The sequence below is a fragment of the Cheilinus undulatus genome, linkage group 9, assembly GCF_018320785.1.
Source record: "Cheilinus undulatus linkage group 9, ASM1832078v1, whole genome shotgun sequence".
NCBI lineage: Eukaryota > Metazoa > Chordata > Actinopteri > Labriformes > Labridae > Cheilinus > Cheilinus undulatus.
The window spans coordinates 44605272-44625283 of NC_054873.1; the positions used below are offsets into that span (position 1 = coordinate 44605272).

Here is a 20012-nt window from a genome sequence, read left to right on the forward strand (position 1 = left end):
TTTATAAATCTGAGGAGCTACCATCATCTTCCCATTTACTCATGGTTAACTAGCAGTTATGTCCTCATTTGCTCTCTCATAGCTTTCCAAAATGTTGTGTACCTGAATACTGTAAATGCTATCTATGAAGTAATCAGTAAGTACCAAATAAATTTATTAGAAGTTGCACATGTTAACTCATAATCAATCAGCAGTTAGTTCCTTGTTTGTCCCCCGTTTGAATATCAGTCAGACACTCATGTGATATATTGTAACTATGAAACTTTTATCGTAGATTAACGACCACTGAGTTCTCCATTTGATACCTCATAACTCTTCCAAATGAAGTAAACTGCTGCAACCTCTCTGCACCTCTTATTCAGTGATTCCATGTTCTACTGGAGGTTGCACACAGATAAGAGTGTGAGCTGTCTGTTTAAAGTAGTTAGACAGGTTACAGTGCAACATTTCATTTTAAATGTTTGCATTCCTAAGCACATGTCCTCTTAGAGACTACATGTATCTTTGCTAACATTAGTTCTGCCCTTAACCAGAAATAAAACCTGTAAATCAACCTGTTTTGGTGACAGGGAAAATGTTGCTATTTCTGAATCATGGAGCAGCGGGCTGCTGTATTTCATTACTGCGCTGTCAGCCCGACCTGACACATTTATGACACAGAGTGTGAGCTGGCCTACCTCTTGTTTCCCTGCCAGAGGAAGTGACCAAGTAAAAATACTTCTAAGCTGCATGTAGAGGCAGAGGCAGAGCTCGGAGCTATCTGTATTTATCTTTTATTTTTTTGACTCCCATCTCTTTATCTTACAGCTTTACAGCAGGATATGGATTATTTTCATCCTGTGTTACTGCACACATTTTACCAAACACTGATTTCAGCTGAAATGAACGATTAAACATTAAAATTGGCTCTGCTGAGTTACCAGGGGTGGCTCATTTTAATGAGCTTAGACAGAGAAGCTGTCTCTGGTATAACAGTCACAAAACAAACATGCCATATTTCTAAATAGGCTGTAGCATCCTCTTCTTTTGTCTCTGTTCAGTATAAATGACTGGCAGCTGTTATGATGCTATGATTGCCCCTGATTGCTAATCCCTTGGTCTAAAGTCATTCAGCCTCCAGGCCACTGACTTTTGAGTAATGACACAACCATAGCATTACGTACTGTAGGGCAGCTAAGAAACAGCTGTCTTTGAATTGAAATGCACAGAATGGATATTCCCTGTTGACAAAGATGGCATTAAGGGGGGCTGTAATGAATGGAGGAGCTGAGCGACAGCATGCACAGCCAGTGCCAGAGAATTATCGTCATCCATCCATTTCGTTATCCAGATAACTTTCTTCAACCCTAAGGAATAAAGAACTAACTATACTGCAGTATTATATTATGTATTAATAATGTAATAACTTTAGTGCAAAAATTCTGCAAATTACACCTCTTGGAGAGAGTCAATTTCACAAAAAAAAAAAAAGGAAAATAAATGGTTTCATAAGTTCAAATAACTTTAACTGGATAGGAATTCTGTGAGCTACAGTTTAACAGATTTTCAAACTTTGCATAGCCTTTTTACACAATTATCTGTAGTTTAAGTAAAAAAAAAAAGAGATATTTCTGTCTTCTAAAGGCAACTGTGGCTCAGTAGGCAGAGTTGATTCTCCCACAGTAAGGAGGTTCGATTTCCAGCTCCTGCAGTCACATGTCAGTGTGTCCCAGGACAAGACCCCAGACTGCTCTGCTTTGCTCAGACTGCTTTACTGGTGGCATGCAGGATGCTTAAGAATGATTAGCCAATACTAATAGCAGTTTCCCTATAGCAACCTCCGTCACCAGTGTGAAGAATGTGAAGTGAATGGAGTGAAAGGGTATGAATACGTAGGTGTGACCTGTGGGGTTAAAGGGCGTTGAGGAGTCAGAAAACAACCAAAAAGTTGTAAACAAACTCTAGTCTATTTACCATTTAAACACTTTTTTTTCATTTGCAGTTTAAGATCAATGACTCTAAAACCAGCAAACAAAGGCTGGCTGATTTTAGTCCTGATATTGAGCTAGCTGCAACTGATTATTTGTCCAAAAAGGTCCTAACTTGTGCAGAGTCAATAAATTATTTCCCTACTCCTGAGCAGCCTCATTAGTCTCTGATTGCATCAACATTAACTTTGCAAAGTTGATGGATGAGCCAGATTCCATGTCTGTCATCAGGAGGGTCCATTGTGCAAAACTCTCTGACCAGACCGTTCGTAGTTATGGGTGTCTTCCTGTACTGCAAGCCTGTAAACAATTGTGGCCAGTCCACACTGATGCAGCTATAGCAGTAGCTTTAGCAGAACTGGGAAAGATTTCTCTATTAAAATAAGAGCAAAGAACAGCAGTGAAAGCTTTTTTTGAGTGGAAAATATATTTTTCCAATCAGTAGCCCTCCTTATTTTCTTTGTAAGAAATCACATTGGACGACCAGATGTACCTGCACTCATTTTATGCTAGTGCTCTATTTCCAAGGTCATGGCAGGCCAGGCGTTTTCCTAAGAGAACAGCTGCTCTGTACATCTTGACTTTTGAGAAGCAACTCTTACTGACAGCACAGAAGAAATTAAGTGCCATGTTTTGTTTGAGGTGTAGAATAAGTGGGAGGCCTCAGCTGCTGATGAAATACCAGTGCTCTGCTATCAAGCACATCTCCCAGCAGTGGCTGGGGGTGTGTTTGATTGTTGACAAGCTCCTGCTGGTGTATGCTTTGGATGGCAATTGAGGTGCACCATATGACACTACAGTGTTGGCAAGAGTTTAATTTACCAACTGGCTCCACTTGTAGGGAACAGTGGTAATGACCTGTCGAGCTTGTGTTGTGTAGTTTATTCCCTAGGGTGGTGCAGGCCTACTATGTCATATGTTTTGTTGCTCTGACTGGCCTGTAATGAATCTGATGGACAGAACTTTTTTTAAAATCACCCTCTAAATATACCCTTCCCAAACTCTGTCAATGGGGTGTTTCCAGGCGGGGTGTGATACATATCCTAAACCATGTGAAACAGTCCAGCTTGTCTAGTTAATCAAACATGTTTGATATTTATGAATCCAGATAGGCCTGCCTCTGACAGAATACTCACAATAGCCAACAAGAGTGTGCAGATAAAGAAGTTACTGATAATTTAAAGCTCACAAATGTAGCAGTGAGAATGAATATGACTGGGATGTGAGCCAAGGGGCATATTAAAAAAATAGACCACCTTGTGACATAATGGCAACAATATGAGTGCCTTTATAATGGCTCATGCAAGAAACCATCATTCATTCATCTTCCATATTGTGATTTTCTTCTTAAGTCACGTTTGTTCAGGTTAAGCACACATTTCTTTAAGATTTAATATGTGTCAAATTGCTGCTGTGAAACTGTTTCATGAATGGCAAATGTGTGGTCGAGCAGTCTAAAAGAAAAGAGTGCATGGTTGGAGGATTAGCTTTTAAAAATGAGTTGAAACTGTCATAAAGTCTGCAATCTCTTATGTTTTTAAATCAGCGAAGATCTAAATATCATCTGTGAGGCCAGCCTGAGTCCTTGAGCAGCTTTTTGCCTCCAAAGGCCACACCTTCCCCGTGTGTGTAAACCATCAGGCCACGTCCACAGAGACCAAACAGCAGGTGGTTGGACAGGCTACCGGGCCAGATGAGTTAAGGAGCAAATTAGCTCCTCTCAGAGGCCATAACCCGGTGCCTTACATTCTGTCGGGGCTCTGGCTAATTGCTGCCAGCTGCCAAACAAGGCACATGAAGCTATCTGAGGTGCCAGCCAAAACAGACAGTATCAGAGTTTCCCTCCATTTGGCAGAGAGGACTATGGGTAGTTTGACCTGGCTGGCAGGTGGACTGCAGCATCTGCACTTTTAGCTTCTCAGTGACAACGTGACAGCATGTGAGATGTGGGTCAAGTTCACCAGTTGACACAAGTGAATACATTAACAAGCAAGGGAGCAATTAAAGGCTTACCTACGACTTATGTGATAATTTATGACGCTTGGTGATGGGAAATGGTCTGTTAGAGGTGCAGATCAATCCTTAGGATGCATCACTCTTTAACCAGGCTGAATTAAATCTCAGAAGCTATAGGAACACTTCCCTTCAATAGTCACTTCTGTGTTTATTTAATCACTAAGGAGAATAGGCCTCATAAATATAAATCTGCTATAAATAGTTTCCTGTCTAGGCACTTTTATTTCCACAGAGGGATCATATTTGTGCAGAGACTGACTCAGCTAGAGCTACTGTAACAATAACAGCTGACAAACATCCAGCTCTCAGCCTCTGTGTTAAAGAAGCACTCAATACGCTGTAATTATAGAGTCACAATAATCAAGTCGAATCAGGAGTATTTGAATGATAATCCTTATTCTAGGTCAAAAATAGAGGGATTTTTACACTGTGTGCACATGTGATTGTTGATGGAGGCAGAGCTGAAAATTAAGCAGGGCTCAGGCCAAACCAAATCTCATTAGCCATGTGGAGAGGCTCACTCTAGCACGCTGGAGAGGAAGAGACGGCAAAACAAACTCCTTCATTCATCCTGTGACCAACAACAGGAACACAAGTGGCGGTGTGATTGTAGAGGGGTCTAGAGGGGCAAATGCATCAGTCCTGCTTTGAACCATGCTGTAGGTTTGCTGCGTAGCTTCAGTTACAGCACATACAGTACTGCTGCTACATATAAATACACAGGGTGGTGTTTGCATCTCAGATGATGTGACATATATCTGCAGTGTCAGAGCACAACCATAGACAACATGGCTCACTCTGCCTGGAATAAATAACGCAGAAAAACAGTACAAAAACAGCAAAAATGCACATGACAAACAATTGGCTAAAAGTAAATCTGAAATCAGCAGTGAGTAGAGTTAAAAATTGGCCAAATCTTCTCTGCCAATGCCAAACAGCTTTTTCTGCCATTGACTCTTGTTTAAAGCTTCTGGTACCTACAGATGTGACAGTCAGGTGCCTCACTGGCACCTGTTCTGTTGAAATGAGTCCAGATTCTGCCTACAGCAGGTGGATCTTGGGGTCAAAGTATGAAGATGCGTTAAATGCTACACTGATTGCTGCACAGATAGAGTAACATCTCTTGGCGGAGGCATTGTGATGGTGTGGGGCAGCATCTCCTTCACTGGAAAAACAAGGCTGGTCATCATGGGAGGTAATCTCAATGCAGAGAGATATTGAGATGGATTCTGCAACCAGTGGCAATCCCATATCTCCACAGTCTGGGACTGAATTCTATCCATCAACCAATATAGTAGGGATGTGGCATGATTATATATACAGTGCTTAACAAATTTATTAGACCACCCTAACCCTAACCAAAGTAAGGTTTATGCCACAGCTGCCCTAAATCTACAGCATTGGTAATTACCAAAATCATTTTTTAAGTTTCTGCAATGGTTAATACACCAATATGTAGAAGCTCTTTAACCCAAATGATATTTTTGATGCTAAAACATAATTATTATTGTTATCCTTGAATTTTCAAATGAACTGATTTACAAAAACTGAAAAATAGTAAAGCACATAATTATTTCTTGATTAATATGTCAAATTATAGTTATTTTCTTGCATTCCTGAACAGAAAAATTAGTTTTAGTGGGTGAATTTGATGCTTGATTCATTTCTGACTTCTCAGAGAAGCCCAGTGAGCCGGCTCAAATTTGGGTATAAAAAAGGTGAATTCAGTTTGAAATTCCTCATTCCTGTTCTAAATGGTAAAATGTGGAGAGCTCACTGAAAATGAAAGAGTCTGCATTAAAGCACTTCATGATGCTGGATGGTCTCTGAGAGAGGTGGTCTAATAAATTTGTTAAGCACTGTGTGTGTATATATATATATATATATACATATATATATATCTATATATATATATATAGATATAGATATATATATATATATATTCACTTTATATTGTTGAGTATAAAAAATGTTTTCTTAAGTTTAAATTAGCACAATCCTAAACTGAAAGGGTTGGTCTATCAATGACAATTCACTGTATGTTAGCATAAAGTTGCTATACCTAATGTTTTGACAGGACTGCCCCATTTTCAGGCTTTATGTCCCATGTCCAAAATCAATGAAACACTAATATCTCTCTATTCTAACCCCCTTAACAACAATTTTAGCTAATTAAAACACCAAAACAATGCACCATGTCTGCCTGCAACACTTTGGCTTGGCTTGTCCATATATAAGTCAGTCAGTGTTGGTAAGGCTTCTGCTATTTAACCTCTCCATGGTGTTAAAAGCTGCACTGATGAGAACTCCATTTGAACCATGAGATCATAGATGTCAATTTGAAATAAAATTTAAGTGTCTTTATTTAGAGGGTTTAAAAATGGTCACCCCATGTTAGCTTCTAGTTAATGAAGATGCACATCCTGGGCCATCTGTGGTCTATATTTATGCAGCCCAGTTAGGAATGACATTTCATGTTTTCAAGTTTCTCTAAGCTAAGGAAGGATCCTGGAATGGCCATTTTTCATGGATATTACATCATTTGCTGCTGTCAGAGGACAGTTCCAGTGTTAAGGATCCTCAAAATTCTTCAGAGGACTGAGTCCCTCAAACAGAGAAATTTAAAGGCTGCACATATATGTCTTCTGCTTGCAGGAAATACCCACAATCTAATACATGTCATTTGCCAGGTCCAATATCGTTTTAAATCCAAGTATTGTTTCCACAGTAAATATGTTATCATCATAGTTTTACAGTAGGAAATTAAAGCTGGACAGATAAAAGCAGTGCCATAGAATAGAATTACAATTTATGATTATATAACATCACATGATTTTATTGTATCATATGATGAATATGATAAAATGACACAATTAGACTATATTATCAATTTGATCAAAGCATTGATTATATTAAATTCCATGATGAATATGATATGATTAAATAGTGTACATTAAATGATTTTATGATAATATGATAGCATTTTAGACGGGGCTGGGTAAAAGTTGTAAAACACTGTTGTTAGTATGATCTCTATTTTAATTTCTGCTTTTCTGAAGACTATCGCCTTGCCTCCATACGACCCAACTCAGAAGGATCCTTAGGGACCTTTACGTAATATTCTAATTTGTTTTAAATGCACATTTACATTGGAATCCTCACTGCTGAAATCTGCAGAAATCATTATTGTTAAAATATCAAAGAATCAGTCTTCTTTTTTTCAGAGTTTAATGGGAAAAATTTAAATTGGGGAGCTGGAAAAGATACTGAGGAAGGATCCTGGACTTCGAGAAATATGAAAGTCTTGAAAGTCTTGAATATGAAAGCCCCTCATAATATTTCCCATAATGCATTGGGCTGAGCTGTGACAACCAATGGCAGGCCGTTACGTTGTCACTTCATGCCGTGCCGAATTGCACATGCTTCAACACTTTGACACCGGATGAGACTGTCTGAGAACCCCATAATAAAAGCAGAGCCTGTGATGTGGCCCTCTGTGTCTCTGCAGACAGGAACTGCTCTGAATAACAACTGAAAAACAGACACTTCCAAAAAGCACAAGGACTTTTTTGAAAATATGTGAATATTTTGAAGACTTTTTGTCACAAAATGATTTTTTTTTTTTTACTTTTTGGTCTTGTGGGAGCAAGCTTGTGCAAAATTGTCAATCATTATTCTAACTGTATGTCCTGTGTACAGAAATCATTGTGCACCAGGCATTAGCAGAATTATGCACTTGTTGTCAAATGCTAACAGCATCAGTGCTATTTGTAATTTAAACTCTTTGGTGGTATTTAATTCTGTAATAGAAGACAATAATTCTGGGCCTCCAGATTGTCTAGAAACACCCCTCAAAATGCAACAAAAAGGATAACAATAACAACAGGAAGGTGAGGTAGAAAACCAAGACTATTAAAATGTTCAGGTTTTTTGGAGGATTATTCTAAAAAACTAAACTACTGTTCAGTTTTTCTTTTACTCCTATTTTCTGTTTATCTTCTCCTGGAAATCCTCTGTGTATATACGATCGTGCCGTTGTTTCAGCGTGTGCGTACATGCAGGTGTGTTTGCGTGGGGTTTGCTGGTGGAGGTGGAGGTGGAGGCTGACCTAAAACCACATATTTGTGTCAACCGTGGCGGCTCAACAATCCCACCTACACGCCGACAACACATAATCCTCCTCTGCCCTGTACCACATGTCAAATCATTTCAAAACCACACACAGGAGCACGCACCTGATCATCCTGTCTGTCTTTTTTTTTTTTTACAGACCCAGACCCAGACTGTCTCAAACATGACCAGAATCAGGCCACTGTCATTGTTTCCTGTCATTGTTTCTGATGGCTGATGCATGCTGTTATTGCAGAAAGCCCATTTTTCTGACAGTGTGTTAAAAAATGAATCTCTCTTTTTTTTTAGGATATGCAAAACCAAACCTTTCGACTAATCCTGTCCCTCTGTGGGGTACATCAGAAAAACAAAGCACTTTCACAGATGCATAATCACAGTCCTGTGCCTAATACAGTCTGCACTCTATTCGTAGCTGTTGCTATTGTTCTAGCTCTCCTCATGCATCTCAGATTACTTTGCATTGCATCCATACAGAGATGCAGCCTTTAAAGAAACACAGGATTAGAGCATATTAGGCTGATGTAGGTGTTTTTCCTTTCTCCGGTCAACAAAAGTGATCATTTAAATTGTGACAGTTCTTCAAAGATTTGATGAGATATGAAAAGCACAATCACTTTTCAGGTTTAGAAAACACACTAAGAATTCAGAGCAAAAACTCCTGTATTTAAAAATTTAGCTGACATTTTAGCAATCACTTCCAATATCTAAAAGTTATGATTAAAAAAAAGTCAGAATATGGAAAATTATGCAGATACCCTTAAGATATAAGATATATATTTACCAGTTTACCTGATGCTACCACTGTTGGCATCCACTTTTTATGTCCTTTTAATTTCACAAGAACATATTTCAAAATATTCAGTATTCAAACTCAAAGAAAGCATCCTAATCAGCTCCAAAAACAACCAGTCTGCAAATCTTCTTGCACGCTTTTCAGAGCAATGCAACCAGCTGGTTTTCTCTGCAAAATGCAGCAGCGTTTGAAGTCTTACCTTGTCTAAGTTCTGAGATTTTCCATCCCTGGAGTGAGATCCAACCCAGGGCCCCATGTTTGAGCGTTTCTGTTATTTTAATGAAGCTGAACACATGAAATAAGTGTTGCTCTCACAGCTGAGGCTGGTGTAGCTTACTGTTTGCACTGAGTGTGTAAGGGACTTCTCAAGCCTGTGTATTTATCTCCATATTCAAAATGTGCGTGTCATGGGTTTTGGTGCTAAATATGCTTACAACACTGCAGGCTTTAGCCCGTATCATATGCAGGTCAGGTGTTGACCTGAATGCCCCACACTCTGCCCTGCCAGGTCTGAGAACCCGAGGACCTGAGGATGGAGGAGACGCACACAAGCAGCCGCGTCCGCGTGAGTGATGATGGCCCGGCATCTCTGGCAGCTCCGGGGTCACACATCTTATCCTCAAATGGCTCTGATGTTGCCCCCTTAATGAATCATATCAACTAGGCAACACCATGCAAATCATCACATCGCATTTTCCATTTTTAATTTTCCAGTATTATATAGTTCCCTGTTTGGCTTCTGTAAATCTTCTGTCACTGCTAAAGGTGGCTTGGTTACAACGAGTCACTGACTCATTCCATCACTACCTGTATCCTCTCTCCCTGCCCTGTGAAACCTCTTTCTGTCTCCTCGGTCCTGATGGGCAGAGGTAAGCTTCGTCACCCAGGTAAGATGAGCATTGTTCGCCCTTCTTTTGACCCCATAAACACCAACTCTCCTGTCACCTTCCACAACAACCTAGCAAGTTGATCCGCTTTTGTCGCCACCTGGATACAAAGCCCCGCCGTCCAAGCTCGATTGACAGAGACAATAAGCTGCCTTCAAATCGCAACAATTAGTGCAAATTAGAGTTAATCTGCTGACATGTGCAGCAGATGTAGACAATGAGGACTGGAACACTTGTTATCTTTGGGTGCCAAAAACAAGAGGCTCTACTGTTCCACACATGGTCTCCAAAACACAGCGGACAGTCTGTATAGAAGATCCTGTCTTAAACTCTGATGGCTTCATCATCTGCTGCTCAGGTGTAATCTAGTGAGCTGGCATTCAGGATTCATTCAACAGATGCTTTAGGTTTACACTGACACACTCTGGCCTATCAGACCGACACAGGATAACCTAATCATAAACCTTAATTCAGACATAACTTAAAGGCATATTATACTGAAACTTCAAACTCAGTTTTTATATTTAAATTGACTAACTGTATGGTACATATTTTGGCTGAGCACATACATTTTATCTGCTGCTGTTTAACTACCTCCTGTATTTTTGCATCCACTATATTGCACCTTATTGGACATATATACACTATGACCATGCTAACATGCACATATATTGTATAAATTTTGTAATTTTGTAAACTTAATAGTAGCTCTATGTTTCTTTTAACTTATGTTTACACTTTTTGCACTGTGGGCCAGAGAGAAATGTCTTTTTGAATTCCTCTGTATGTCGCACAAATTGCTGAAATTGACAACAAAGATGACTTTGACTTTTGACCACAATTTTGCAAACATTTTAAAGCAAATACATCCTTAATTTTCGTGGTTTCATATTCATGACAAACCAAACAGGACAAAACATTTGACTTCAAGCAAAAAGGTTTTTTTTGGCCTGTCACCACAGTTTGTATTGTTTTGAACCCGTATCTCCACAGTCACCTATATTTTCTCTATTAATATTTATTTTTTATAGTTAGTGACTTCAGGATATTTTGGGTGACAGGTTCATCAAAGAAAGATAAAGCTTTAAAAGTTCAAAAAGAATCCATCACGCTGTCTCGCTTTTGCTGATATTTATTGAAACACAGGTTTATCATAATAGGGCTGCATGGCGCTGCAGGAGTTAGCGCTGTTGCACAGCAAGAAGGTCAAGAAGGTCCCTGGTTCACTTTCTGGTCAGGACCTTTCTGTGCGGAGTTTGTATGTTCCCCCCGTGCACGGGTTGGTTCTCTCTAGGTTCTCCGGTTCCCTCCCACCACCAAAAACATGCTCATTAGGTTAATCAATGAGTTTTAATTGACCGTAGGTGTGAAAGTGAGCCTGCCTGGTTGTCTGTCTCTATATGTCAGCCCTGCGATTGACAGGCTACCAGTCCAGGATGTACCCAGCCTCTCACCCAACGGCAGCTGGGATATGCTCCAGCCCCCCCCCCCGCGACCCTCAATGGGATAAGCGGTATAGAAAATGGATGGATGGATTATCAAGTGTGATAAATGAACTAATTCTAAATAATCTGAACAAGCTTTAGCTTTAGCCGTTTGCAACACATTTCACCTGAGTTCTCAATAAATCAAGAATTATTTCCAGAGCAGTTTCTTGCTATATGCAGACTATGCAAATGCATTGGCCCCCACAAGTCACTTGGGGTCCCAAAGCTGAATGTTCAGTTTCATCTGAGGAGAATTAAAATTATGCCTTATGGATTAGGAATCTCTAGTTCTTTAGCAAACTAGCCCCCCCCCCCCAACAGAATCTTGCATAGGACCCCAACAAAGCTAGAAATGGCCCTGAGTTTTACCTCAAATTTGACACAATTCTCTGCGGATAGCTGACAGCTAGCTTGACTTTTTTCTACCTGCATGGAAATAGTGTGAGAGCAAGTGAAATGTTTAGCTACTGTGAAAGGATTTCTTGCTTGCATAAAAAGTTGTTTTTATAGCAATTAAGTCAGACTTTGCAATGTGTATACTGCAGTGGCTTTTATTGTTATAACACCAAATTGTGTAGTCCTGCTTTACATTGTTATCCATTTTTATCAAGTGGGTTTTAATTTTTTGATTTAGTTTAATGAAGCTTCATTAATTAATAATCACTCATTCATGCATCTCCGTTTCCCCGCTCTGTTTCCTGATCTAGTAATCAGATGTAATGGGTGTCTACTCACTTAAATCCTGAGCCAGTCCCATTCTGCTGCTACCTATCTCAATCCAATAGTCCTGTTGTGGTCATATTTTAAAATCTGTTCTGTTCCTCTCCAAAGTCATTCTGTTTCAGTTCGACTGTTGCAACTCTCCTCCACCCCAGCCACCTCGATGACATATCGTCAGTGTCTGAGGGTATCCTGTCCTGTTGTTCAAGTTTAGAAAGACATCACGATGACATTTAACATTTCCAAATCATTTCCAAATACCTTTATATTACTTTTTTTAAGCTTGGGTTTAGCTACTCTTATATTGCTTCCATGATGGGACTTTTTGTAGATTTTTTATTTCCCTTTTTAATGCAAGGCACTCATAGCAGGTAGTTTCTATTCAATTTTATTCTGATATCAAGCATCAAAATGGGTATTGGTTCCACTTAAAAAAAGCATTAAACACATTTGTGCATTATATTTTATGTATATTATCCTTGTTTTTAGTTTAACTTCTGTAATGAGCGGCACATGTTCTTGTTTGTAAATGTTATGTTAAAATTACCTCCAAATTAACTAATCCTACTTTATGAGTGAAACCTTTTAGGAATCTGTGATTCTTCCAAGGTAAATGTAGCCGGATCCTCTTATATAAGTTTATTTTAGATAAGACTTAACACATTATTACACAACAGATCTGAGCCTATAAGGCCATGGAGGGAGAGGGTGCCACGGGGGAGGACGTTGGCATTCCCTGTTTAGCAGCGCTGTGCTGCGTGACTCACTGTTAAAGGAAAACAGACACCTAAAGCAACCTAGCCAGGCACTCATTAACAAAAACTCCCTGGGTGGCTGTTCACTCAACATTCTTTGTAAATCCTATTAATGTTTATCAGACTCAGGGTGTGTCTCGGCCCTGGCTGTCCTCACCCAGTGTCACCCAAGTGTCCTCAGAATGAAAACCTGCAGCTGAGACTCGGCAGCACGAGACGGCTCAGCGCCGGCAGTATAAGGCTGAACGTTGCCCAGGCTTTCATAGCCCTGTGTGGACCAGTGGGAGGAATAACAGTCATCCACAGCAGAGAGGATGCTGCGTGCCTGGGTCTCTGTCAGAATGTGGAGATTCACATGTTGAGAAACACGGGCCATGTGACAACAAGCCAGAGGCCTATCTGTTTGCACACATGAATGCTTGCAAGATCATATAGCTATGGATACGACTTCAAGTGCACACATGACAGCACATGTGCACACACAGACATGGATGAAGAAACAAGAGGAATGTACGTTAAATAACATTGCATGAGTGGTTGTTTCCTGCAGCATTACCTGAATGCATGCAGGTTCTTTTGGTGCAATGTAGGATCATCATGATACCAGAGGGTTAATTTTAGTAAAATCAAACACTGTCTTGATACCAGGTCAACAAAATACAAGTCCCACGCACCCGCTGCTGGATTATTTCTCATCTTTAATCAGCAAAAAATGCAGGTGAACTTCTGTACAAATATGCACAAAATGTTGCCAACATACCTGTAAAATATAGACAGTGCTCCCTCTCTTTCTATCCCAGCAGCTTTGCATTCAATTTCTTTTAGAAGTTTTGGGATATTTCTGTCTTTAGAATAACACAGCTGGTGCCGTTTTTACACATAAAATACTGAAGAACATCAAAGGCATCCAAAAATTTCACAACCCTAATAGCATGTTAGCGCAGCTGTGTTACAAGCAATTGCTTAACAATGGTGCAGCCAGTGCAGGGCACTGGGGTCCATGTGCTCTGGAGGGGCATAGCAGCCAACACTTGATGCAATACTTGGGCCTGGCATCATGAGACCCTGCCTTGACCTTTTTTTGCCCCCTTAATTTAAGTTATGCAGGGCCTTTAGCATTGTTTTTCTCTCAAAAACACAAACATGTTACTCAGAACTCCTGTAATGTTCAATCAACAAGTTTTAATAAGCATCAGTCCCATTATGTGAGTTTTTTCTGCACATAAAGAAAACTGCATGGATTAAGATGGTGGATCACCAGGACTTTACAGCTGAACTAAAGCTGAAACTCTAACCATGACCTCCTCTCTTTGCAGTATTAGCTACCATGGTGATCGTCCCTTAGCTATATTGATAATTACCATATCCAGAACAGTTGAGGCAGAAAAATGTAAGACATAATACAGAGTGAGTGGGTTATTATGGATAAATATAGACATACAGAACTGAACCACAGCAGAAATAACTGAAGAGGAGGGGGTCTTGCCTCAGCCTAACGGGTGTCTCTGCTTTAAATAACAGCACATAACTCCTCTTATTACACATTACTTTACTAGGTGCAAATAAAACGTCAATTCTGCAATGATTTTATTGATTCAAACTGTCTATTTTACATCATCCAGCCAGAGCAGTCTGTTATATTATCCTTTCATGAAGTCAGCAGTCCTTCTTTTGCTCAGGTTAAAAGTAAAAGTGGCCCAGTTCAGATAAAACTGCTACTGTAGCTACATCCAAGCTAATTGCTCCACCAGCAGCCATTGTATGGCTTACAGTATAAATAAACCCCACCCATAACTATCTAAAACTCCTGCCGAAGCAGATGAGAAGATGAGTTAAAACGTCTTCTTGCCATGTATAGCTTTCAGTGTGGTTTCTACACTCCTTTTGATAAATAACTGCCACTATACTACAGCTAAATGGGAGCTCATTGCAACCCCGATAGCAGCCATTGCTACTAGCTTCCAGCAGGAATAAACCCTGCCTGTAGCTACAACCTCATTCTCTTCAAATGATGCCGGCCTATTCTCAGACCTGGTACAATCATTTAGACCTTTGTAAGATGTTTTTTTCTGATGACAGACATGGAATCTGGCCAATGCATCTGCTTTCAAGGTTAGAGGTGCCAAAAAAAACGCAGTTGGACAAGTTTCCATTGAGCTTGACTGCAGAAGTACCACAAGTCATTAACAAGTTAAACTGCTGATTTTTACAATAGAAATAAACATTTACAGCCTGATTAAAAAAACACATTTGGTCTGAATAACTCAGTTCAGTACAATGTTTGGGTGTTTTTTACAACTTCAGTCAGTTCTGATTATTTAAAGCACAGGATTATGAGTTATGCTTAAGTGTTGGGTGGAATTTAAATGTAAATCTTTTAACTACATGTAAAATGGGAGCACAGAGAAAACAAATCAAGGGCCCCTTTTGATGCATGCTAACAGGACAATTACTGATCCAGGTGATGGACGCATTAATTCGCGTCTATGGAGGAGGGAAAGGGAAACGGCAAAACAGTTCAAATAAAGACACCTTTACATGCGTGGAGATATTAACACTACTTTGGATTTACTGCACAAAAGGACAAGAATGTGACGGTGAAGTGTAAATTGTGCGCAGGTCAGAAACCAAGCTCCACTGTTGTGAACTCAGCATCTATATTTCCAAGCACCTGCAATGGCAGCAACACAAAGCTAGAAGCTAAAGACCCCCTTGAACCCAAGTGAGGATGAAGATATCTGATTGATGCCTGGCAGCATATACTGCATGGTGAGGCCTTGTTCTTAACATATTTTTCTTTGAGGTGCTGTATGGCATAGTTTTCTCAACTTTGCTGCCACCTTATTAAAGAGCAGGTGTATATTAGCCTTGCAAAGCAGATGGATTCACCCATTTTCATGTTTCTCACTGGTGACTCCATCTTGCAAAGCTCCCGTCTGAACAGTTTGCCCGGTTAGAAAGTGACAGGACCAATCAGCATCGAGGGGCAGTACTTTTGGGCGCGGCAGAGTCAGTAAGTAGCAACAAGAGGTGCAATTATGGTGGAAGACATTAGCGTGGATGCTGCTAAAGCGTAAATTTTATCAGAACTTGACAACATTTCTTCATTAAAAGAAGAACAAAGAACAGCATTGAGTTGTTTTCTTGTCAAAATTGACAAAAGTCATGTACTGACATGTCTACAGTCATCATGGTTCGCATTATGCAGTTCTCTATGGAGTTTGCTCTTCGTTAGCGGCTACGATGTCACGATTTGTTGCTCTGATTGGCTCATAAAGATGTAATGGACAGAACGTTCATCTGATCACCCCCCGAGTTTTTTTTCAAAGGCCCTGCCCTTATCCAAATGCCATCTATGGAAGGTTTACCATCTGGTGTGTCAGGTTAGGGATATATATAAACATGCATAGAATCCAGGCTGAGAGTGTAATTGCGCCCAAACCGCAGAAATGGCATCAGATACAGTATAAAACTGAGTACATGCACATCTTCATGCAGTTCTCTCTTTATAAATCCCAGTCCACCTGGAAATGTGTGCACGTAGATCTTCCTCCTGTTCTGTCCTTTACACACATATATTTGACAGACTGACACCACTCTGCTGTTGCACTGGCTCCTCTTACTGTGCATAAAAAATCCACCTCTCATCAGCAGTTTTTTTTCTCGTTTACTAAGATGGAAACCTGCATCAAGAAATGGCATGCAATTAATGACGTTTACAATTTTTGACAATAGAATAGATATTGCATCAATATTGAGTTTACATTTTTGTTTAACAAGTTACACCATGAAGAGAAATATTTTGACATGGTATGCTTGAGTTATGAAGAATCTGAACTTGGCTTAGTCGTAAACAGCTCAAAGCATGGACTTTTGGTCGTTTTCTCTATGCAGAAATTGCTTCTTGCCCCCCAAGATGGGTCTTCTTCTGCTGAGTGACATCATCTGCAAAGGACCTATTGTTTTTTGCCTTGCCACTCACAGCCTTTCATTTGTAGATTGAACTTTTTGTGGTCTGCTTTTAAGTACTCGTTAAAACACTTGCTTTTATTGCCAAATTTTCCCTATTTTTGCCTGAGCTGTTTTTAATATAATCAGCATCTGTTTTGAGGAAGAAAAAGAATGCATTGTTTTATTAATAAGTAAAAATCAAACTTCAAAATTCACTTGCATTTGTAGAAGAAAAAAGAAAAAGGATATTTTGCATTTTTAGTGACAGGAAAAAAACATCATTTAAATCATAAATTAAATCTGTCAATGCATTTGTTATTAAAATGAGAAAAACACAAAAAAAATCCTACCAAAACTGTAACATGAACCCAATATTATGCACTGAGTGTTTGGTTGCGTCTCTATTTGTCACATCCTCAGACAGATGGGCAGTGAAATGCAATGACCGCTCTGCAAGGCCAGGCAGTAAACACTTCAGGATTAACTCCTGAGCCACATAAATATAGTTATCCACAAAAATAAACCAAAAATGAGAAAATAAAAATGCTAAATGTGAAAGTGTGCAGCACTAAAGTGTCAAAAGGCCATGTGCTGAGCGTGTGTGCATGCATCACGTAAACATTAAGTCACAACTCCACGTTGCGTTTATGTGGTGCTACGTGAATTGAGACAGCTGTATTTTAATGCAGCAGTATAATAAATATATTTGAAAGTGTTGATGGTGTTCTCTATATCAGCGCTCCTGAAATGCCTCATGTCCTGCCAGATTACTTGGATGAACATAACTGTTACATAACACAATTATAAACAGTCAGTGATGCACAGTTAAAGGGCAGTGTGAACTCTGTGCTCTGTGTCACTGATAGCGGCCCGTTATTCAGCAGAGCCTCCCTCTCTCTCTCCCCCGCTCTCTGACAGGCTTTAATTCAGGGGTCCGGTGACAACAGGGGACAAAGCTGTGAAGAGAAACCCTGTCAGGGCCAGGGTTCATCAGAATAATGGGGCAGCATGCTCACGATTCCACAGCATGAGGGGGTAAAGGCCTGGCTAAGTGCAATGGTCAGCCTGCAGGAGCAGCAAGTGTCCAAAGACCAATCACAGTCATCAGAGGAGCAACACTGTGTTTATATACAGTCAAATGCATAAGTTTTGGGCTTACAAGCTTGAGACATGGTGAGTGTCTGTGAGTGACGTGGTGTACCATTTTCCTCAGTTTTCCTGTCATAGGTCACATTGAGAATGGCAAAGAACAGAATTGGCAGAATATTCAACTTGAATTTCTTTCACTTTTTTGCTCCGCAGAGCTATATTTAGAGTTATCTTGCTAGATAGCTAATTATCTTGTTTTAAAGAGTGGCGATAGCAGTGAATTAATAATAGCCACATTGGTGTTTGAAATGTACTGTGCCCTGACTTACTGTCAATACTGCTTCACTGCTTAATTAATTGATAATAAACATTTCAGATTGGAGCTTTGCAAGATGGATCTGCCTGATGACAGACAGGGAATCCATCATCTTTGCAATGCTAGTTGACAGCTACTATGGTTGTGGATTTGTTGGATTGTGTGATTTTACTTCACTTGCTGTCATGCAGTCATTTAAATACACAAAGATGACTGACCACTATGTTCTAAAGTATTTAGTCAGTTTAGGCTTGTGCTCTGTAAATAAACTTTACTTTCACTTCTCACTACACAAGTAATAATTTATAACCTGACATGCCAGATGGATGTGTTTCACACATCCATCTGGGAAAGCTTCAGTAGAAGACGTTTGAGAAAAGGCAGAGGATTTGAAAAAAACTCGGAGTGTGACTGGATGAACGTTCTGTCTGTCACATCTCTACAGGCCAATCAGAGCAACAAAACACGTGACCTAGCCGCTATTGAGCTGTGGGTGTGCAGCTACCAAGGAATAACGCAAAACATGGCGACTATAGACATGTAAGTACTTGACTTTTGTCATTTTTGAAAAGAAAACAACTCACTGCTGTTCTTTGTTCTTCTTCTAACCAAGAAATGTCGTCAAGTTCTGATAAAACTGGCGCTTTAGCAGCATCCAGGCTAATCTCTTCTGCCATAATTGCACCGTCCTCTTGCTGCTGCTTGCTTATGTCACAACTCTGAGTGCTACCTCTTGTTGCTGATAGGTCCTGTCACTTTCTAACTGGGCCCAAATGGTTCAGATGGGAGCTTTGCAAGATGGATTCGCCAGTGATAATCAAGGAAACGGGCGTATCCATCTGCTTTGCAAGGTTAAATAATTTAATAATTAATGAAAAATACCATTTTCAATGATGACACAAGATATTTGCGAGCTATAAACAGATTTTTGATCATAAAAGCTATTATTAAAACTATTTCCAGAGCACAGAAGAAGGAGTAGGAAATCAGGGAGAAGGAGGAAGTGGGAAATGAAATGTGGGAAAGGAGCCAAATATTCGACTTAAACCAAGGCTGCCTGCTTAGAAAACGAAAGCCTCCAGTAAACAGGGAGGTTGGCCTTTTGATCAGTAAAGTGATAGAGACCGTATCACGATATTACAAACTTTAACAGCCTTATTTATTTTCCTGTCATTGTTTCCATCCGGTTTGCTAACATTTAAATGTGGCTTAAAGAAACCTGAAAAACATGAAGCTATCATAAGTGGTCCAATGCCCAGGAAAAATTGATGCCCATGCAGCATAACACACCACATTTTTGGAGGATCAGACCGCTCTTTCTGTTATAAAAAGACACATAAATGTCAAAGGTGGGCTTCCGAGGTGAGTCATGCAGCATTACGTAAGAGCTGGAAACATGAAAACACTCTCCCTGCTCTAGTCTAAGGATTTCACATCTTGAAGGTTTGTGATGCTTCTGCAGCAGCTGCGTGCGTCCGTATTTTGTTATGACGCAAATGTTCTCTATTGATCTCCAAACTTAGAAAGAGAGAAAATCTTTTGAACTGACACCCGGAGCGTGGGGTCCACTCACGGTAACAGCTTGAAATGATGCCTCAGATACAGGGCTTTTTCTAGTCCTTCCTCATGTTTGAAGATTTTACTAGCTTGAGTTTCTTTTGGCCTCACAACATGTTGGCACTGCTAATTTATATCTGTGTGAGGGGCTTTCTCTGAAAGCTGAGATCAATGGAAATAAAAGAAACACGCTGGGATACAGGGGGAAAACACTGACCATCTCACCCTGCAGAGTGAAGCCTCATACTTTGTATACTAGTCTAAGGGTGACCGTGTTTTCCAACCCGCAAACAGGAATACTTTAATTTACACCTACATGTCCGAGCTTATGGTACGGATTGAG

The 20012-nt window shown here is 39.9% G+C and overlaps 1 protein-coding gene across 2 annotated transcripts in view; it reads right to left on the reverse strand.

The window, feature by feature from the left end:
* The window catches only part of dyrk4 (dual-specificity tyrosine-(Y)-phosphorylation regulated kinase 4), a 70045-nt gene that overhangs the window by 41517 nt on the left and 8516 nt on the right, over positions 1-20012 (reverse strand). Inside the window, exon 1 of one of the 2 annotated variants that reach the window (XM_041794769.1) lies at positions 9107-9244. The exons of the other annotated variant lie outside the window; for it this stretch is intronic. Within the exon in view, the coding sequence (XP_041650703.1) occupies positions 9107-9163 (57 nt within the window). The 5' untranslated portion in view covers positions 9164-9244. Of the gene's footprint in view, positions 1-9106; positions 9245-20012 lie in introns of those variants that run through there. 2 annotated transcript variants of the gene reach the window in all.